Raw genomic sequence first — 22,437 nt, forward strand, 5'->3', positions numbered from 1 at the left:
GAAGGGAACATGCTTTAGGAGGCATTGTGATTGACAGCAAATTGTTGATTGTGACTGTGCATTTAAATACTGAGTATAGCGGTCATATGTAAACTATGAGAATTCTGATCCTGCCATTACATTTCCACGTGGCGAGGCTACAGTAAGATGAGAGGTAGTCTCCCCTGAGGGAAATGGAGGGACGGAGTGACTCACATTGTTTGGAGTCAGGTGTCACCTTCTCCATGAGAGCGATGAAGTTAAGCAGGAACTCAGTGTTGTTGTTGGAGAGCTCTAGCTCGTTGCAGTATTCCCTGAGGACAGTCAGTGGTATCATTTTATTTAGACCCAAGAACAGTTGAGAACAAACACACAATGTGTGTCTGGCTTCTCATATCCTCTGGGCAGGTATATGACCAGCTCTTATTAACAATGCCCAGATGCACGTTCCCAAACACTCTCACAGCACACAAACCCATGGAAACTCATATGCATGCATGTCCTGCGGTTGTCAGGATATTCAAACATGCTGACGAGACAGGATGTCAAGAGCGAAATATGGAGTGAAGGGCTGGTGAACGTGTAACACACTGGCAGCAGACAGAGTGAGTGTACTTGTCAGTCTTTCAGCACGGAGCTTTACAGGATGAAGGTCTGATCATGACAAAAAGAAAACATGCAAAGGGGGATTTCATTCACCTTTTTATACACATTATACTGTATATCTTTATTTACTTCTCAGTAGGTATTCTCAAGATTACATACTGTATTCATACTGCAGGCATGAACACACCCTGGAATATGCATACACACAAAACCATGCAGCACCAACTGGCGACATGCAAAGGATGTGAGGTAGCACAGGAACAGTTCTGGGGGCAGGGAGGGTATGTTTTGGGATGGGAGGGGTTACTTTGGGGTAGGAGGCGAGAAGGATTGAATGCACTGAAATTCCAAATAAGTAGACTATATAAATTCTGTTGTTGTCAGAAACTGTGAAATAAAAAAACACAAGTGTCGTCACACTCCTCACTCTGTCAACAAAGAATACACAAAGTCAAACCAGGATATGAGAAAACCAACAGCAACGACACAACAACAAACAAATTATTAAAAAGCACAGTCTTGAACACCACAAGAAAATAAATGAGAGGTGTGACTGACAATAACAAATGACCAGTGGCTGAGGAGATTTATTGGTGTGACGTTAAAGTGTTGGGGGTTGAGGGACGTTGGTGGAGGTGAACAACAGAGTAATGTTGTGAGCTGAAGGTGGCGGAGACACTACGGTGAGGACCATCAAGACAAATGGCAAGACAGCAAACATTCACACAGGGCTACCTGGGAGCTATGAATACATGTCCTTCAGACTCAAAACTGTTTGGCAGCAGAGATTCAAAATCTGCAACAGAAAGGGGAAGATTATCTGGGAAGAGCCATGAGCAGAGCAGTGGGGGGTTCTGGGTACACAGCGGCTGTTCTTCAGGGGTGCAGGGAACGAGGAAGGGAGTTACCATAGCAACACCGAAGAGGAATCATGGGGGATACACCAGCGTTAGCCAATATGGTGCCTCAAATGCAACCTGACTCTGCCCAGCACTCACTTCTTTCTCATTTTCCACTTTGTTCATAACCATTGAAAAATAATCACCAGATGAATCCAACCATTTTGGTTTCAAGTTAATTGTTCTTTTTTTTATGTCGGAGAACTGACTTCCATCACACACCATGAGGGGAAGTGAGTTCTCAGACAGATCAACCCATAATGAGTGTGTTTTCACAGGCAGGCATCAACATGGCCAAGTATTGCAGGGGGAGGTGGGTGGCGCAGGGGTCCTGATGGAAGTGGTCACCCCTCAGACTGGCAGGGGACACGGCTCCAAGGGACACACAATCAGGGGAAATGCATTGCATTGTGAAGGGCATATCAAGGGGCAACTTGCTTTACCTCTAGTAAGCTAACCTTATTCGTTTTCATTCAAATATGTAAATGTATCTATGAGTCTCTTAACCTCATTAAACATTGGTACTGCAATATATCTATTTTTATCTGACATCTTTTACATTTCAGATCATCTCTATAAAACATGAGAAAGTAGATGAGAAGTAGATGATACATATAAGTATTTGAAAACTAATAAATGACTGCAGTGCCCAGGTAGTGTTGCACCCACAATGCCGTGCACATCCGGGTCATGGTTGTTTTGAGGAGGAAGTAGAGGGCCGTTCCCCCAGCAGTCTGAGGGCTGATAGGGGGGAGGAGGGAGACAAGCTGATGGATACAGGGGTTACAGAGGGACGACACACGAGGCAGGCACCACGGGGCGCTCTGCCACGTACCCAACAACATGAGAGGACCAGGGTGACCCACAGTGTGGCCCTAAAGAGATTCATCAGCAGCACTAGCTGACATGGATGGGGACAATATAGGTTGAGCTAACTAACACAGTCTGTTGTTCAGTAAAGCTAACATGCTAATAACATTAGTTATGCTAACATGGGGATTTAATCACCTGGGCTTAAACAGCTTGGCTACAATGCCGGTGGCCTTAGTCAAGCTAAAATATTAATAGCCTAAACGCAGCGATCATAATAATGTTGTAAATAGTTGATACACTGTGGTGACATTCTCAGATGCACTATCATGGACCAATGAACTCAAATGGGACCAGCCTCAGTTATACTAATAAAACAATGGGGTTAACTTCAGTTTGTCTAACTACATTATAATGACAAACAATGCTTAGTCATTACAGATAGAGCTTTGCCTGCTCTAGTGTGAGGACAGTTAATATGGAGGCCGTTCTTAGCTCCTCTTGGCTTTTGGAACCGATGGCGGCTCCCTCAACTCCTGTACACTGGTGTGAGAGTTAAGACATCTTTTCAGCTACAATGACATTGTAAGACAGCGAGAGAGATAGCGAGAGGGAGGAATAAAGAGATGGAGGGAGAGGAGACAAGGAAAGAGAGAGAGAGATGGAGGGAGAGGAGACAAGGAAAGAGAGAGAGAGATGGAGGGAGAGGAGACAAGGAAAGAGAGAGAGAGATGGATAGTAAAGTGACAGTTTAGAGAGCTATCCACAGAGGGGAGGTATAGAGGGGACAAAAGACAAAGGTTTTAACAGAGAACATGGATATTATCTGTCTTCTTTGGGTGTTTGGAGGTGTTGTGAGTGTGACTGAAGCACCAGAGACGTGGGGGTGAGGTTGGAGACTGGAGGAGCCATCGTGAGAGAGATGGGGTCTGAGCTGCAGCAGGAGCGTGGGTGAGTGGGTGGGTGGAGAGTGAGGAGGAGGAGGAGGAAGAGGAGGGTCTTGAAGGCAAGATGGGCAGGAACAGAGGCAAGCAGGCTGGGACAGGTGAGGGTGGGGTCAGCGAGGGTGGGAGGAGGTTAAGGACGTAAGGGTAGGGAACGTGGACCAATATGGAGTATACTTGCCCTTGGTGTATTGCACTGTGTGGATCCATCAGAGAAGTAGTGAGCAAGAAAAGAAAGGGTCAGGGTAGGAGGAGGGGGGTCACAGACAATATTTTATTCAATTATTATTTGAATAAAAATATTGCTTTCTCAAAAGAAAGAAACCAATTAAGTCAAACAGACGAGAAAGAAAATAAATGAAGAACAAACACCTTTTTTGCAAGAGCAAACAAGAAACTGAACAGAATGAGAAAAAAGGAAAATCAGAAAGTCGAAAGTAAAGGACAAAACCGGCACTGCGAAAGTTAACCATGAAAACCCCAAAAATAAAAACGTAACAGAAAGAACCAGGAAAAGAGCGGCGCAACATGGTCTGGAGAAAGAAAGCATGAGAGAGACAACAGGTGTCCTCATTCAGACCCACTAAACCCAAACTCCCACAGAGGAAGGAAGGACAGACCCTCATCACGGGCCATGGGAGTTTATCTACTGAATGATTCCAAAGCTGAATACAAAACAGCAACAAGAAACAGTCCAACAGAAAATAATCACACATCTAGGAACTCAACAGGAAGACAACTTAATAGAAATCATAACAAAAGCAAAACAGAAAGGAGTGAAAAGCATGCCTGTTTTCACGGGTTTGGAAACATAAAAAAATAACATGTTTAAAAACACAGACGCTTCAGAATCATTGCTTGTTCGTGGAGAAGAGGCGAGAGCATTTGGCAAAGAAAATAAATAGCACAAGATCACCATTATTTTCACCTTAGTAACATAGTAAAACCACAGCTTTCACCTTTCTGCTAGTTCAGGTTTTTTCTTCAACAGTTGTGAAGAAAAAAAAATCACCATAGTTAACGGCACAGTATGAAGACAAGAGGGTAGATAGAGGGGGCTGTAGATAAAGGAGGCTGTAGAGGAAAGAGTTTCACTCCCAGTATGTCCTTGTCACTGTCACAGGGGAGGAGAGGGGGGCAAGGAGACAGGAGGAGAGGAGAGGAGGAGAGGAGGAGAGGAGAGGAGAATGGGGGTATAGAGTGCTCCACTCTGATCGTCCCTACGATGGTGTTCGCTGGAGACCCAGGACGCATTACTTAGTAAGGGAGGGAGAGAGAGAGAGAAAAGAGAGAGAAAAGAGAGAGAGAGAGCGAGAGAGAGAGAGAGAGAGAGAGAGAGAGAGAGAGAGGGCTGGTGTTGGGTGTCTCCTGGTACTTACACTGCACCTGCAGGATCTGGTCACTCAGGTTAGCCTTGATGTGGTTCTCACTGTATGTGGGCAGTACCAGCCCTAGACTGGAGTGGTGAGGCAGACACAGAACCACATCAGAATCATACTATATCTGCCTTAATATATACACACACACACACACACACACACAGAGCCTTTGGACAAACATGACAGCATTCCCTAATTGGGAGGCGTGAACAACCTGCACTCACACAACAAAATAGGTTCAAATGATTAGAGAAATACAACTACTGTTCAAGCTTAATGACGTGCTTATAGAATTGAAGAGAGGGACATTGCTCAAGTCGGAAACCAAACAACTGGCTCCCAGCCAACAGAGATGCAGTAAAAAGCCTCATCAGGCATTTCTAGGACTATTGAATATCATCAAAGTGTTGCCAGGAGGAAATATCATTATAATTCTACCTCAACCGTTCAACCTAGTTTTGGAGATGAATCAAATGAAAAAAGCATGCAGTTCATTTGTGTTTAGGATCCTACTACAGTTATTTTACGAGAGAAAGGAGTGTGTCTTAATGTTGATTCAGGTGAACCATCCACTATGTAGACAGCAGGCACATTAATAACCTGAGTGTATTCTCTAAATGTACAGTGAGGGAAAAAAGTATTTGATCCCCTGCTGATTTTGTACGTTTGCCCACTGACGAAGACATGATCAGTCTATAATGTTAATGGTAGGTTTATTTGAACAGTGAGAGACAGAATAACAACAAAAAAATCCAGAAAAACGCATTTCAAAAATGTTATAAATTGATTTGCATTTTAATGAGGGAAATAAGTATTTGACCCCCTCTCAATCAGAAAGATTTCTGGCTCTTAGGTGTATTTTATACAGGTAACGAGCTGAGATTAGGAGCACACTCTTAAAGGGAGTGTTCCTAATCTCAGTTTGCTACCTGTAGAAAAGACACCTGTCCACAGAAGCAATCAATCAATCAGATTCCAAACTCTCCACCATGGCCAAGACCAAAGAGCTCTCCAATGATGTCAGGGACAAGATTGTAGACCTACACAAGGCTGGAATGGGCTACAAGACCATCACCAAGCAGCTTGGTGAGAAGGTGACAACAGTTGGTGCGATTATTCGCAAATGGAAGAAACACAAAATAACTGTCTCCCTCGGCCTGGGGCTACATGCAAGATCTCACCTCATGGAGTTGCAATGATCATGAGAACGGTGAGGAATCAGCCCAGAACTACACGGGAGGATATTTTCAATGATCTCAAGGCAGCTGGGACCATAGTCACCAAGAAAACAATTGGTAACACACTATGCCGTGAAGGACTGAAATCCTGCAGCGCCCGCAAGGTCCCCCTGCTCAAGAAAGCACATATACAGGGCCGTCTGAACTTTGCCAATGAACATCTGAATGATTCAGAGGAGAACTGGGTGAAAGTGTTGAGGTCAGATGAGACCAAAATCGAGCTCTTTGGCATCAACTCAACTCGCCGTGTTTGGAGGAGGAGGAATGCTGCCTATGACCCCAAGAACACCATCCCCACCATCAAACATGGAGGTGGAAACATTATGCTTTGGGGGTGTTTTTCTGCTAAGGGGACAGGACAACTTCACCGCATCAAAGGGACGATGGACGGGGCCATGTACCGTCAAATCTTGGGTGAAAACCTCCTTCCCTCAGCCAGGGCATTGAAAATGGGTCGTGGATGGGTATTCCAGCATGACAATGACCCAAAACACACGGCCAAGGCAACAAAGGAGTGGCTCAAGAAGAAGCACATTAAGGTCCTGGAGTGGCCTAGCCAGTCTCCAGACCTTAATCCCATAGACAATCTGTGGAGGGAGCTGAAGGTTCGAGTTGCCAAACGTCAACCTCGAAACCTTAATGACTTGGAGAAGATCTGCAAAGAGGAGTGGAACAAAATCCCTCCTGAGATGTGTGCAAACCTGGTGGCCAACTACAAGAAACGTCTGACCTCTGTGATTGCCAACAAGGGTTTTGCCACCAAGTACTAAGTCATGTTTTGCAGAGGGGTCAAATACTTATTTCCCTCATTAAAATGCAAATCAATTTCTAAAAAAATTGACATGCGTTTTTCTGGATTTTTTTGTTGTTATTCTGTCTCTCACTGTTCAAATAAACCTACCATTAAAATTATAGACTGATCATGTCTTTGTCAGTGGGCAAACGTACAAAATCAGCAGGGGATCAAATACTTTTTTCCCTCACTGTATACACACCAGTGGTTGATGAATGACGTAGGAAAGTAAGTTTCTAGATCACAGGGTTATTTACAGTGGGGAAAAAAAGTATTTAGTCAGCCACCAATTGTGCAAGTTCTCCCACTTAAAAAGATGAGAGAGGCCTCATAGGTACACGTCAACTATGACAGACAAAATGAGATTTTTTTTCTCCAGAAAATCACATTGTAGGATTTTTAAGGAATTTATTTGCAAATTATGGTGGAAAATAAGTATTTGGTCACCTACAAACAAGCAAGATTTCTGGCTCTCACAGACCTGTAACTTCTTCTTTAAGAGGCTCCTCTGTCCTCCACTCGTTACCTGTATTAATGGCACCTGTTTGAACTTGTTATCAGTATAAAAGACACCTGTCCACAACCTCAAACAGTCACACTCCAAACTCCACTATGGCCAAGACCAAAGAGCTGTCAAAGGACACCAGAAACAAAATTGTAGACCTGCACCAGGCTGGGAAGACTGAATCTGCAATAGGTAAGCAGCTTGGTTTGAAGAAATCAACTGTGGGAGCAATTATTAGGAAATGGAAGACATACAAGACCACTGATAGTTTGCTAGAGTGCATGTGGATGATCCAGAAGAGGATTGGGAGAATGTCATATGGTCAGATGAAACCAAAATAGAACTTTTTGGTAAAAACTCAACTCGTCGTGTTTGGAGGACAAAGAATGCTGAGTTGCATCCAAAGAACACCATACCTACTGTGAAGCATGGTGGTGGAAACATCATGCTTTGGGGCTGTCTTTCTGCAAAGGGACCAGGATGACTGATCCGTGTAAAGGAAAGAATGAATGGGACCATGTATCGTGAGATTTTGAGTGAAAACCTCCTTCCATCAGCAAGGGCATTGAAGATGAAACGTGGCTGGGTCTTTCAGCATGACAATGATCCCAAACACACCGCCCGGGCAACGAAGGAGTGGCTTCGTAAGAAGCATTTCAAGGTCCTGGAGTGGCCTAGCCAGTCTCCAGATATCAACCGCATAGACAATCTTTGGAGGGAGTTGAAAGTCTGTGTTGCCCAGCGACAGCCCCAAAACATCACTGCTCTAGAGGAGATCTGCATGGAGGAATGGGCCAAAATACCAGCAACAGTGTGTGAAAACCTTGTGAAGACTTACAGAAAACATTTGACCTGTGTCATTGCCAACAAAGGGTATATAACAAAGTATTGAGAAACTTTTGTTATTGACCAAATACTTATTTTCCACCATAATTTGCAAATAAATTCATTAAAAATCCTACAATGTGATTTTCTGGATTTTTTTTTCTAATTTTGTCTGTCATAGTTGACGTGTACCTATGATGAAAATTACAGGCCTCTCTCATCTTTTTAAGTGGGAGAACTTGCACAATTGGTGGCTGACTAAATACTTTTTTTCCCCACTGTACCTTATTCACAGGCTCAGTTCAAGGTCAGATGATGTCACTCCTATGGTCAGGTGAGAGTTGGATTTCACTCATACCTTCAGGTCCGATCTTGCCAGGATCGTAGTAATTAGTGTAGACCGTTGCAAACCGTTACGAAACATTTTGCAACGGAAGTTCAGGTAGTCCCTCCCCGTTTCGGTTACAATCCAGATGAAGGCTGGTAGTTTAGCACTCACCTGTAATCTGTGCCCTCCACTGGTGTCCAGGTGTATGTCCGCATAGCCTCATCAATGTACCTCTGAAATCAGACAACAACATCAGATCTCCCTGATCTGCACCATAATCACTTCCTCAAACAACCTGGACTACAGTACAACAAGTTTGAATTGTTGTCATGAATCTGGATGGTGCCAGTATGGATCATGGCTGAGCCTCATATATCTGGATGGTGCCAGTATGGATCATGGCTGAGCCTCATATATCTGGATGGTGCCAGTATGGATCATGGCTGAGACTCATATATCTGGATGGTGCTAGTATGGATCATGGCTGAGACTCATATATCTGGATGGCGCCAGTATGGATCATGGCTGAGCCATATATTGATGACTTACCTCATCAACTGACTTAATGAGAGTCTTGATTTTCTTTTGCCCTGATTTGCCATCGATCATTTCTCGACGGATCTGAGGGAGAGAGAGAAACAGACAGAACAGGAGGAAGGACAAGAAAGGGCAAAAACAAGGAAATTAGAAAGGCAACAAAGAGATGGAGAGTTTTATATACTTTAACAAAAATAAACTGTGACATTTGATTCAACAGTTTGGTCATGGGACCACTGTCATACAGCTGTAGTAACCATGACAATGTTAGAGATGTGTGGGTGTTCAGTTGTGCGCTGTCTTTACCTCCTCCTTTTTACTGTCCTCTAGCTCAGCATCCAGGAAGTCCAGGGTGACAGGCTCTCTGAAGTTAATGATCTGAGAGACAGACAGGCAGCCAATCAGATAGCAGGAATAATACCAGTATCTGGGTAGAAAAGTCAAGAAAAGTCAGAACAGAGGAATACTAATGATGTAGAACAAGAGTCAGGAGGAGTCAGGAGGAAAGTCTGGGTCATAGAAATAGAATGAAGCCTGTTCTATTCATTCTATTACTATGGTCTGGGTCCTACCTTAGGTTGCAAGATGGGATGCATAGAGGACAGTCTTGATCCTACCTTAGGTTGCAGGTTGGGGTGCAGGAGCAAATAGCCATTTTGGTCGATTGCAAAGGTGTATCCATTGGCTCCAAGCTGTAGGGAGAGGAACGAGACTCAAAACCAGTGAAAAATAGATATCCTTTTACTGCTTCTGTGTTGCGTGTGTGTGTGCGCGTGCGTGCGTGTGTGTGTGTGTCTGTGTGTGTCTGTGTGTGTGTGTGTGTGTGTCTGTGTGTCTCTGTGTGTGTGTCTCTGTGTGTGTGTGTGTGTGTGTGTGTGTGTGTCTGTGTGTCTGTGTGTGTGTGTCTCTGTGTGTGTGTGTGCATGCATGCATCTGTGTGTGTCTGTGTGTTTCTGTGTGTGTCTGTGCGTGTCTGTGTGTGTGTGTGTGTGTGTGTGTGTGTGTGTGTGTGTGTGTGTGTGTGTGTGTGTGTGTGTGTGTGTGTGTGTGTGTGTGTGTGTGTGTGTGTGTGTGTGTGTGAGTGATGTACTTACCCTGTATGTTGGTGTCTTCCTCTTAATTTCATTGATCGCAACATCCACTCCCATGACACCAAGGACGAGCTGAGTCTGTATAAAAACATTATAGTTAATGGTTCCTGATCAACACCTCTGCCACTGGTCATGTCATCAAACCATCAGTCAACCTCTCACATTAAGAAGCAGAGCCAGAGGCTGCACGTTCGCACACGCACACACACAAACACACACACACACACACACACACACAGAGAGGGGCATTAGACTGACTGCTGAAAAGCTGTCCTCACCATCTGTGATTTATTACCATGTGTACCATCTGATTAATCTATATCTACACATTATACCATCTGATTAATGTATATCTAAACCCTGGAACTTCAGAAGCCTTTTTCAACCTCAAATACACTCGTTTAACATTTTCTGTATTGCCAGGAAAGTTATCCTGCAACAGGGTGATCAGATTAAGATCCTACATCTGTAGAAGCATCAGTCATGTGCGATTATCTCAAGTGTCAATATTTTCCATTCGATTTGAACAGTTGATTCAGTTGGAGCTAAGCAACAGTATGGCCTGATTCACAATATAGGGAGCCAAACCAAAACGAGCTGTAATGGGCTGGACTTGTGATGCATCCACCATAGTTGCTGGAACCATGCTGGAAAGAAAACATTCAAGTCAGCCCTACCCGGCTAGCACATTTGGTTCCTTGGAAGTTGTGGGAATGTACATTTTTGGTTTCCCATTGGTTCTAGGAACGAAGCCATACGTTTCCTGACTGGTAAAACAGAAAGGAAGTGAATTTTTTTTTAACATTGAATGTTACTAATGTTTTCTAGTGGTTTTTATTAAAAGTATTGTATTAATGTTCTGAGTACATTACTTTAAATAGAACCATGAGGAAACCTGTAGGGAACGTTATGCTGAAGTACTGAAATTCCCAAAGAATATCGTTGTTTCTTAACGTTCTCTGAACTAGTTGAGAACATTCCCAATGTCAAACCAGTTGGAGAACGTTCCTAGAACATTCCCAACAATGTTACCATGTTTGAACTTTTAGGAATCGTTCTGTTAAAGTAATGAAATACCAAGAAAATAACGTTATTTTGTCAAGTTCCTTAAATGTGTTGAGAATGTTCCAAAGCCAAGCAACTATCCTGTACCATTCCCAGAATGTTGTGGGAAGGTTGTATGCTAAATAACCATAGGACAACCATGCTCTCACCAAGTTCTAAGAAACATATGGTTCTCAGAACATTATGTGCTAGCTGGCTATGGTTCTTGTTGGTCCTATATTGTGAATCATTAGTGGATGGATGTATCAAAGCTGCTGGGCCTGTTGCCACCTCAGGGGGTCAGTGTTGCCCTGCGGTCGGTCGGTGCACCAGGATGGGAGGATGCCATTAGACATGACTGATGGCCAACATTAGGGAGTTATAGACACAGAAGGGACTGTTGTGCAGTCAGGATTCCTGTTGTTTTCCAATGATGCAAATCAGTTTGCTCTCAAATGGGAAATCTGTATCTAAGTTATGGCTCAGTACCGATTCAATATATGTTTATGTATTTATGTTTGTGCTCCTCAAAGAGCCACAGTGGACAGAAATACATTTTCTAATGGCCCTGAGATCATTTGAAGATAAACTGTGCAATAACAAGTCTATTCATTTGTGAATCACTGTAAACCCTAATTTAGAGCTTCATGCTCCTGCTGATATTTACCTGAGAGTTGGCATCAGCGGTGAGGTTGAAGACCGGCATGGTCCCAGTTATGACCAGACCCAGACCCTGAACACACAAACAACATATTAACATCAAAGTCTCAGTATATGGGACTTCAGAAGGTTGTGTTAGCATCTATATATATTTTTTTCATCTAAAACATAGCTTTGTTATAGGTAGGACTCAAAATAGAAGTTTGCAAGCAACTAATTCTAAAGGGTTTCGGTTTTTGGCTAGTACTGGGTAAACTGCATTACAATGGTCTTAGTATTAAAACAGAAATTAATTAATGTACTGTAACTTGACAATTGTGTTGCTACGCATCAGTGGGATAGTCTGTGTCTTACCAGAGCATCCTGGTAGACGTTGGTCCATTGGACCTGCTTGGCCTTGGGCCCTGCCAGCACCATGGGCCGACCCAGCACATCCAGGTACTCCTGAGACAGGGAGGAGAACACACACGTCAGAGCAATGACAAACACACACACACACCATATATTGCTTTATAAACTGGGTGGTTCGAGCCCTGAATTGATTGGCTGACAGCCGTGGTATATCAGACCGTATACCACGGGTATGACAAAACATTTATTTTTACTGCTCTAATTACTGTTGGTAACCAGTTTATAATAGAAATAATGCACCTCGGGGGTTTGTGGTATATGGCCAATATACCACGGCTAAGGGCTGTATCCAGGCACTCCGCGTTGCGCATAAGAACAGGCCTTAGCCGTAGTGTATACCACACCCACTTGGGCCTTATTGCTTAATTATAGTGATTGTCTTACAGTCATCGTAAAACTACAAGACCCTTACAAGTCTTCTCACTGTTATATAAACCAGTGGGCGAACAGTAGAAGCAGCCCAGACTTGAGGAGCAGTAGGGCCTGCGGACGGTCTTTAGACATTTAGGGCCATTACTCATCAATATGAAGCAGCTACTAAAAACACATTAGGAGTGTCAGAGGCACGTGGCACAAACATGCCAATCTCCCACTGCCTCTCTGTGTTAACCACAGCAGTGTGAAAACACCTCTCTGTGTTAACCAGAGCAGTGTGAAAACACCTCTCTGTGTTAACCACAGCAGTGTATAAACACCTCTCTGTGTTAACCACAGCAGTGTATAAACGCCTCTCTGTGTTAACCACAGCAGTGTATAAACGCCTCTCTGTGTTAACCACAGCAGTGTATAAACGCCTCTCTGTGTTAACCACAGCAGTGTATAAACGCCTCTCTGTGTTAACCACAGCAGTGTATAAACGCCTCTCTGTGTTAACCACAGCAGTGTATAAACGCCTCTCTGTGTTAACCACAGCAGTGTTTAAACACCTCTCTGTGTTAACCACAGCAGTGTATAAACACCTCTCTGTGTTAACCACAGCAGTGTATAAACGCCTCTCTGTGTTAACCACAGCAGTGTATAAACGCCTCTCTGTGTTAACCACAGCAGTGTATAAACACCTCTCTGTGTTAACCACAGCAGTGTATAAACGCCTCTCTGTGTTAACCACAGCAGTGCATAAACGCCTCTCTGTGTTAACCACAGCAGTGTATAAACGCCTCTCTGTGTTAACCACAGCAGTGTATAAACACCTCTCTGTGTTAACCACATCAGTGTATAAACACCTCTCTGTGTTAACCACAGCAGTGTATAAACGGCTCTCTGTGTTAACCACAGCAGTGTTTAAACGCCTCTCTGTGTTAACCACAGCAGTGTATAAACGCCTCTCTGTGTTAACCACAGCAGTGTATAAACGCCTCTCTGTGTTAACCACAGCAGTGTATAAACACCTCTCTGTGTTAACCACAGCAGTGTATAAACGCCTCCCTGTGTTAACCACAGCAGTGTATAAACACCTCTCTGTGTTAACCACAGCAGTGTATAAACGCCTCTCTGTGTTAACCACAGCAGTGTATAAACACCTCTCTGTGTTAACCACAGCAGTGTATAAACGCCTCTCTGTGTTAACCACAGCAGTGTATAAACACCTCTCTGTGTTAACCACAGCAGTGTATAAACACCTCTCTGTGTTAACCACAGCAGTGTGTAAACACCTCTCTGTGTTAACCACAGCAGTGTATAAACACCTCTCTGTGTTAACCACAGCAGTGTGAAAACGCCTCTCTGTGTTAACCACAGCAGTGTATAAACGCCTCTCTGTGTTAACCACAGCAGTGTATAAACGCCTCTCTGTGTTAACCACAGCAGTGTATAAACGCCTCTCTGTGTTAACCACAGCAGTGTATAAACACCTCTCTGTGTTAACCACAGCAGTGTGTAAACACCTCTCTGTGTTAACCACAGCAGTGTGAAAACACCTCTCTGTGTTAACCAGAGCAGTGTGAAAACACCTTTCTGTGTTAACCAGAGCAGTGTGAAAACACCTTTCTGTGTTAACCAGAGCAGTGTGAAAACACCTCTCTGTGTTAACCAGAGCAGTGTATAAACACCTCTCTGTGTTAACCAGAGCAGTGTGAAAACACCTCTCTGTGTTAACCACAGCAGTGTATAAACGCCTCTCTGTGTTAACCACAGCAGTGTATAAACACCTCTCTGTGTTAACCACAGCAGTGTATAAACACCTCTCTGTGTTAACCACAGCAGTGTATAAACGCCTCTCTGTGTTAACCACAGCAGTGTATAAACGCCTCTCTGTGTTAACCACAGCAGTGTATAAACGCCTCTCTGTGTTAACCACAGAAAGTGTATAAACGCCTCTCTGTGTTAACCACAGCAGTGTGAAAACATCTCTCTGTGTTAACCACAGCAGTGTATAAATGCCTCTCTGTGTTAACCACAGCAGTGTATAAACACCTCTCTGTGTTAACCACAGCAGTGTATAAACGCCTCTCTGTGTTAACCACAGCAGTGTATAAACACCTCTCTGTGTTAACCACAGCAGTGTATAAACGCCTCTCTGTGTTAACCACAGCAGTGTGAAAACACCTCTCTGTGTTAACCAGAGCAGTGTGAAAACACCTTTCTGTGTTAACCAGAGCAGTGTGAAAACACCTTTCTGTGTTAACCAGAGCAGTGTGAAAACACCTCTCTGTGTTAACCAGAGCAGTGTATAAACACCTCTCTGTGTTAACCAGAGCAGTGTGAAAACACCTCTCTGTGTTAACCACAGCAGTGTATAAACGCCTCTCTGTGTTAACCACAGCAGTGTATAAACACCTCTCTGTGTTAACCACAGCAGTGTATAAACACCTCTCTGTGTTAACCACAGCAGTGTATAAACGCCTCTCTGTGTTAACCACAGCAGTGTATAAACGCCTCTCTGTGTTAACCACAGCAGTGTATAAACGCCTCTCTGTGTTAACCACAGAAAGTGTATAAACGCCTCTCTGTGTTAACCACAGCAGTGTGAAAACATCTCTCTGTGTTAACCACAGCAGTGTATAAATGCCTCTCTGTGTTAACCACAGCAGTGTATAAACACCTCTCTGTGTTAACCACAGCAGTGTATAAACGCCTCTCTGTGTTAACCACAGCAGTGTATAAACACCTCTCTGTGTTAACCACAGCAGTGTATAAACGCCTCTCTGTGTTAACCACAGCAGTGTATAAACACCTCTCTGTGTTAACCACAGCAGTGTATAAACACCTCTCTGTGTTAACCACAGCAGTGTATAAACGCCTCTCTGTGTTAACCACAGCAGTGTATAAACAGCTCTCTGTGTTAACCACAGCAGTGTATAAACACCTATCTGTGTTAACCACAGCAGTGTATAAACGCCTCTCTGTGTTAACCACAGCAGTGTATAAACACCTATCTGTGTTAACCACAGCAGTGTATAAACGCCTCTCTGTGTTAACCACAGCAGTGTATAAACGCCTCTCTGTGTTAACCACAGCAGTGTATAAACACCTCTCTGTGTTAACCACAGCAGTGTATAAACGCCTCTCTGTGTTAACCACAGCAGTGTATAAACGCCTCTCTGTGTTAACCACAGCAGTGTGAAAACATATCTCTGTGTTAACCACAGCAGTGTATAAATGCCTCTCTGTGTTAACCACAGCAGTGTATAAACACCTCTCTGTGTTAACCACAGCAGTGTATAAACACCTCTCTGTGTTAACCACAGCAGTGTATAAACACCTCTCTGTGTTAACCACATCAGTGTATAAACACCTCTCTGTGTTAACCACAGCAGTGTATAAACACCTCTCTGTGTTAACCACAGCAGTGTATAAACACCTCTCTTTGTTTGAAAACAGGGGTTAAGGGTTAAACTTACGAGTGATTCATCACATTCATCACATTCTCTTTTCCTTAGGTTTATTTAATAGATTCAAAACGTCAAATGTGTTTTTCGGAATAATTTATTGATCCATGGAATGCTGCTATTGGGGATTGGGGGAAATCAGTGACTGTGTGACACAGTGACAGGGATCACATCGCCCAAATCTGATAAGGAAACCTTTGGACCTTGGGAGTTTGATCCTAGATGTCAGTGAAATGTCTTAGTGAGTCCCTGCTGTTTCTGTTCAAATTAATCATGAGAAAACAACAGGCTTTGGTGACCGCTTCACCAACTCCAATATATCTCAATTGTGGGTGAGGATTTCAGGGAAATTCTATCCTAATCCAACTAAAGATGTAGGTTGGAAAATGTGGTTGGAGGCGCGGTATGGAGGGTATGACGCAATTGCGGAGCCTTTGGAGGCAGCAGAGGCCAAATCGAGCTCCGTACCGCATTGCGTGCGTCTCTCAAACTTTGTAAAAATGTGAAGGCTCTGTATAGCTCCGCATTGACATGATTGGTTGACGGTAGGTGAGGGCGGGAGGTCCTGTATAAACACACACTCACTTCCTTGACAACTTCCTTCATAACAGCTCTGAGCTGCTCCACGAAGCGCAAGAAGTAGGAATGCCCTGAATTCTGCAGAGGCCATATCACCGTAAATGCTGCACGGCCAATGCAGACGTTGGATTGACCATGCAGTGCCTTTTAGTCTGCAAAAGAGGTCTTATTCACATAGTCAGTAAATAATGCGCCCTTTACATAATGGTATATTCCATTATAGCACAACTCAGACCTTACCCATAACAGTCTATGTATCCATCTTCTACACAAGGGGGGTCGCCCAGTGTGAACACACTGAGAACAGTGCTGTTTTAGTGTTGTGCCTTTGACCGTTTGTTATTCATGGACTGAACACTGAGGTGCTGACAGGCGTAACCTATTCTATTATCAGCTCACTAAAACTCCCGTTTAACGCTCGCACCACAGGGAGATATTTCATCAGGATGATGACAGGCAGACCTTTTCACAGGATATAGGGGACATTTTTCACCTGACTAGAACAATTTAGCAAACATAAAAGTCAGCCAGCAGAAAGGCTGTGGAGGTCCAAGGGAAAGGCCAGGGTCCAGGGTCCAAGCTAACGGTTCTGTGGGTTAATGTGTTGCTACGACCAAGGACTACTTTACATGCATGGCCCAGGCCAACCAAATAGCATCCTGTCTGTTTGGGCAACTACACTGTGAAACACAGGCTGCATCAGCTATGTGTTACTAAGTACACTGGGGACGAGCAACTCACTCAATTTCTACAGCTGGAATGAGCTGATCCCAAGGGGCTCTACACTCTTAAAAAGGGTTCCAAAAGGGTTCTTTGGCTGTCCCCATAGGATAACCCTTTTTGGTTCCAGGTAGAACCCTTTTTGGTTCCAGGTAGAACCCTTTTGGGTTCCAGGTAGAACCCTTTTGGGTTCCATGTAGAACCCTCTGTAGAAAGTGTTCTACATGGAACCCAAAAGGGTTCTACCTGCAACCAAAAAGGGTTCTTCAAAGGGTTCTCCTATGGGGACAGCTGAAGAACCATTTAAGGTTCTAGATAGCACCTTTTTTTCTAAGATTGTGGAACCTGGTAGTGCCTGCAGCAGAGTGGAGGGGAGCGTAGGAGGGTGGAGGGGCCACGGGGGTGTGAGGGGCGGAGGACCCGGAGGAGTGTGTCTGTGTGGTGGGTAGTGTAGTGGACTCGAGGAGGGGTGGATTAGGCAACACAGCCTCTGGCTCACTGAGTTTACTGAGACCTGCAGGAAGACAGAAGAGAGCTCTATCTCTCCCTGTAACTTACTCTCTATTCCTCTTTCCAAGCCTCCTTGTGTCATTTTGTAATGGAATATTTAAAGGCATTATCTACAATCTGCATAATTATCTTTAAAGAGAGTAATGAACTCAAAATGACCTAGAAAACACACCCTAAGTGAAGTTACAGTAAGGATTCACACAAATGCACACATACACACACTGAAGGAAGGATATATCACCTGTGTGTTAATTCTAATGGCTCCAATGGATGGAATCTCGTAGTAGAATCCTGAAGATCAAAGTGAGAGAATCTGTTCAGTGGATCCACAGTGATAATAACCAACAACATGTAACTGTTCTATTGTAGTATGCATTGTAAAGGTAATATTGCTATGCATAAGTGAAATAACACAACAACCCAGCGAAGTCTCTAGCTATTAGAGCACATGTAGTGCTATCATTTCAAAATGACTCCTCAGCAGAAGGCTGATTGTTCTCTATGGGAAAATTGCATTTAGTACCCCATTAACGGTGTTGGCCATTATGTCATTTGCTGCAGATTTGTTTGTGTTTGTGTGTGGTGTGTGTGTGTGTGTGTGTGTGTGTGTGAGTGTGTGTGTTTGTGTGTGTGTGTGTGTGTGTGTGTGTGTGTGTGTGTGTGTGTGTGTGTGTGTGTGTGTGTGTGTGTGTGTGTGTGTGTGTGTGTGTGTGTGTGTGTGTGTGGAAGCATACGCATGTACACGTGTGTGTGTACTCTGTGATTGATTTGCATTAGGGTGCTATGGGGAAACAATTGGCCATTGACCTCCAGTTTCACCATCATTTTACTGCAGGATGTCAATGTAATGTGTGTGAGGGGCTCATTGAGGATGCTGCTGCTGTACCCCAGCCAGAACAGAGCAGGGCTGCTGATTAGGGATGGAGGAGAGGAGAGACACTCTGTCTCTGGGTCAATAACTGCTGCCGCTCCCCAAGTTATTAAAGTACAGAGTGTTTATACAAAGAGCCGCGAAATGGAGACAACATCCCCAGAATGTTAAGAGACAATAACGCCTGGCGTTTTTAATAAATCACACACACACACACACACACACACACACACACACACACACACACACACACACACACACACACACACACACACACACACACACACACACACACACACACACACACACACACACACACACACACTTCCTATGACTGTAGCTCCTCCCTTTGCTTAGTGTTTTTGGCTGCCTGCCAGAGACTGTGACATGTCCAGTTGTAGGGCAGAGCAGGCCAATAGGGACGAGGGGAGAAAGCGACATAGAAACTAGAGAGCATGGACCAGAGGTCTACACCCAGGTCTTCAGAAACTAGAGAGCATGGACCAGAGGTCTACACCCAGGTATTCAGCCACCAGAGAGAGAGAGCATGGACCAGAGGTCTACACCCAGCCACCGGAGAGAGGAGAAAAGTTCAGCCCACAGTGAGACGGAGCCGGGCTAGGTTCCACTTAAGAAGGGATTGCAGCACAAGTCAAGTGAGACAACAGTGAGGCTAGTCAAGAGGGAGCTGGGTGTGTAATGTGTTTGTGAGGCGGATCCATGTGTGTGTGTAAGTGTGTGTTCTGGGGGAGAAGGTTGGGCTCGACATGTCAGCAGGGTATCTCTGTTTGCGTGTGATACCAAAGAAGCGCAATAAGCACTGTGCTGTATTACTATATGTAAAAGGACAGGTCCACAGAGGAGATGACCTCAATAAGCATTGTCTTAGGTTGGCATTGGTTTTGGTGCTATGCTAATGATTAGAGTGAGTGGCATGTTGGCACATAGGAGTAATCCTGGACTTCCCCCATGCCGCCTGCCTGACTGAGAGATGGTAGCCACGGTTATCACCACACAGCCAGGCTCCACCCGATAATGAATTACAACTTGTGGGGAGGGAGGCACTTCTGAAGCACTCTGAAGGCTCCACTGGAAATGAACTAATTAGCCTTCTATAGGAGGGATGCTTCCTGTGATGGGAAGAAGGGAGAGCTCGGCGTAATAGAGAAATGTTGAGACAGTGAGAAATCAAACAAGATAGGGGAAGGGAGAGAGAGAGAGAGAGCGAGAGAGAGAGAGAGAGAGAGAGAGAGAGAGAGAGAGAGAGAGAGAGAGAGAGAGAGAGAGAGAGAGAAAGAGAGAGAGAGAGAGAGAGAGAGAGAGAGAGAGAGAGAGAGAGAGAGAGAGAGAGAGAGAGAGAGAGAGAGAGAGAGAGAGAGAGAGAGAGAGAGAGAGCGAGAGAGAGAGAAGAGATGAAGAGAGAGAGAGAGAGAGAGAGAGAGAGAGAGAGAGAGAGAGAGAGAGAGAGAGAGAGAGAGAGAGAGAGAGAGAGAGAGAGAGAGAGAGAGAGAGATGAAGAGAGAGAGACATGTTTCTTCCAGAAACAGTAGAAAAAGAGTGATACAGAGAGAACAGAAAAGTGGAATACATTGGTTATGGTTCAGGATGGGCATGAGGTGATGAGGTCATGAGGACTAATGGGCAAGGAGGAAAGGAGGATAGCTTAGTCATCTAGGTTGGGGACAGTTGGGCAGTTTGATTGGAGTTTGGTTATATGATTACATAATAATATCACATATTTTCGGGTTTCTGTTTGCTAGACTTGGGGAATGTTGATAGGCCGCAGAACGAGCTTCTGTTCTCCTCTATCTACGACTGTAGATGTAAAGTCTCTCCATGTCATTACACTTTAGAGGTACACCCTCTCTCCTCACCTTTATTGGCACAAGCTATCCACTGCAAAGGGGTGACATCATAGTTGTGCTGCCCGACTGAAAAGGTAAATACTCGAATCTGGAAGGTGAGGAGATAGTGGGCAGAGAGATAAAACTGAGATCAGTAAAATCAACAGTCTTCTCGCACAGTGAGAAAGCAAAATGGCAGCAGCATTTCAAGCCATGTGAGCAAGGATGAAGAGAAAAAAACAGTAGGAGAGGGAGAAAGATAGACAGGGAGAGAGAAAGAGAGTGAATGAGTGCATGTGTTGGCTGTAATTTCATGGGCTCTGATGATAAAGTGGCTAATTAGTCAGCAGGTCAGAGCTGTTAACACCAGCAGCAAGACAAGAAAAGAGAGAGAAAGAGAAATGACAGGGAGGGAGAGAGAGAGAGAGAGAGAGAGAGAGAGAGAGAGAGAGAGAGAGAGAGAGAGAGAGAGAGAGAGAGAGAGAGAGAGAGAGAGGGAGAGGAGAGGGAGAGGGAGAGAGGAAGATGACAAAGAGAGAGAGAAGAGAGAGAGGAGAGAGAGAGAGAGAGAGAGAGAGAGAGAGAGAGAGAGAGAGAGAGAGAGAGAGAGATGACAGGAAGGGAGAGAGCGAGAGAGAGAGAGAGTAGAGAGAGAGAGAGAGAGAGAGAGAAAGAAAATGAGAGAGGGAGAGAGAAAGAGATGACAGGGAGGGAGAGAGAGAGGGCGAGAGGGAGAGAGGGAGAGAGAGAGATGACAGGGAGGGAGAGAGAGAGAGAGAGAGAGAGAGAGAGAGAGAGAGAGAGAGAGAGAGGGGGGGCCATAGTGGAGGAAAAGAGGATCTGAACAGACACCCAAAAGGCTGGATCTATGTCCAAGGATGGAACTTTTGGAATCATTAAGATTCTCACCAAAAGAATGGCACCTAATGTGAGAAACATCGGATATTTTTGATAAGGATAGGGGATGAGAGAGAGAGAAGGGAGAGTACAGACTGGTTTATCAACTCATAAACATGCATGGCCTGATTCATTGGCAGACTAGGATTGATGAATAGATCATTGTTGTTTGGGGACAGACTCACGGTTTTGTTGGGCCAGTTGTACTTCTCAAAGATGTCCTGTGCACGATCCTCCCCTCCATCTGTAAACATCATTATCATCTTATTGCAGCCTGCCCTCGGGGCGCCGGTATCCTGTGGAACATAGAGAGAGAGGAAGAGGAAGAGGAAGAGGGAGAGGGAGAGGGAGAGGGAGAGGGAGAGGGAGAGGGAGAGGGAGAGGGAGAGGGAGAGGGAGATACAGAGATACAGAGACAAATACAGAGAGAGAATGATTAGTGTGAGAGAGCGAAGGAGAGAGAGAGTGGGAGGGAGAGAGGGAGAGGGAAAGAGAGATAGAAAGAGAGAAAGAGATACAGAGAGAGATACAGATAGAGAGTGATTAGTGATAGCGGGGGGAGACCGTAAAGTGGACACAAACATTATAAAGTATAGCCTCTCCCTCCAGGTAATCACAAAAAAATTGTGTCTTGGTTCATCACAAGAGAAAAGAATGCTTGAGCAAAGTCTGGCTTCCAGTTCGCCTTCGAACAGCTGTAGAGTCTATGTTCTAATATGTTAGCTAATGTATAACCTGCATGTACAGTGCACAATACATCCACATATCTTTGATTGAAGTGTTCATACAGTTGAAGTCGGAAGTTTACATACACTTAGGTTGGAGTCATTAAAACTCGTTTTTCAAACACTCCCCACATTTCTTGTTAACAAACTATAGTTTTGGCAAGTCGGTTAGGACATCTACTTTGTGCATTACACAAGTAATTTTTCCAATAATTGTTTACAGACAGATAATTTCACTTATAATTCACTGTATCACAATTCCAGTGGGTCAGAAGTTTACATACACTAAGTTGACTGTGCCTTTAAACAGCTTGGAAAATTCCAGAAAATGATGTCATGGCTTTAGAAGCTTTTGATAGGCTAATTGACATAATTTGAGTCAATTGGAGGTGTACCTGTGGATGTATTTCAAGGC

General features: G+C 44.3%; 1 protein-coding gene across 3 annotated transcripts in view; it reads right to left on the reverse strand.

The window, feature by feature from the left end:
* LOC121574858 (voltage-dependent calcium channel subunit alpha-2/delta-2) overlaps positions 1-22,437 on the reverse strand; it is a 279,464-nt gene that overhangs the window by 14,251 nt on the left and 242,776 nt on the right. For 2 of the 3 annotated variants that reach the window (XM_041887497.1, XM_041887496.1), the window contains 13 exons: positions 21,483-21,593; positions 20,431-20,509; positions 17,927-17,976; positions 11,993-12,082; positions 11,646-11,711; positions 9,938-10,012; positions 9,461-9,535; positions 9,150-9,221; positions 8,856-8,927; positions 8,478-8,539; positions 4,618-4,694; positions 1,321-1,381; positions 196-293 (listed from right to left, as the gene is read on the reverse strand). In XM_041887497.1, the coding sequence (XP_041743431.1) occupies positions 196-293; positions 1,321-1,381; positions 4,618-4,694; positions 8,478-8,539; positions 8,856-8,927; positions 9,150-9,221; positions 9,461-9,535; positions 9,938-10,012; positions 11,646-11,711; positions 11,993-12,082; positions 17,927-17,976; positions 20,431-20,509; positions 21,483-21,593 (988 nt within the window). Of the gene's footprint in view, positions 1-195; positions 294-1,320; positions 1,406-4,617; positions 4,695-8,477; positions 8,540-8,855; positions 8,928-9,149; positions 9,222-9,460; positions 9,536-9,937; positions 10,013-11,645; positions 11,712-11,992; positions 12,083-17,926; positions 17,977-20,430; positions 20,510-21,482; positions 21,594-22,437 lie in introns of all 3 variants that reach the window. The other variant, XM_041887498.1, reaches the window with a different exon arrangement.

This window comes from Coregonus clupeaformis, chromosome 10 (genome assembly GCF_020615455.1).
Source record: "Coregonus clupeaformis isolate EN_2021a chromosome 10, ASM2061545v1, whole genome shotgun sequence".
NCBI classification, from domain to species: domain Eukaryota; kingdom Metazoa; phylum Chordata; class Actinopteri; order Salmoniformes; family Salmonidae; genus Coregonus; species Coregonus clupeaformis.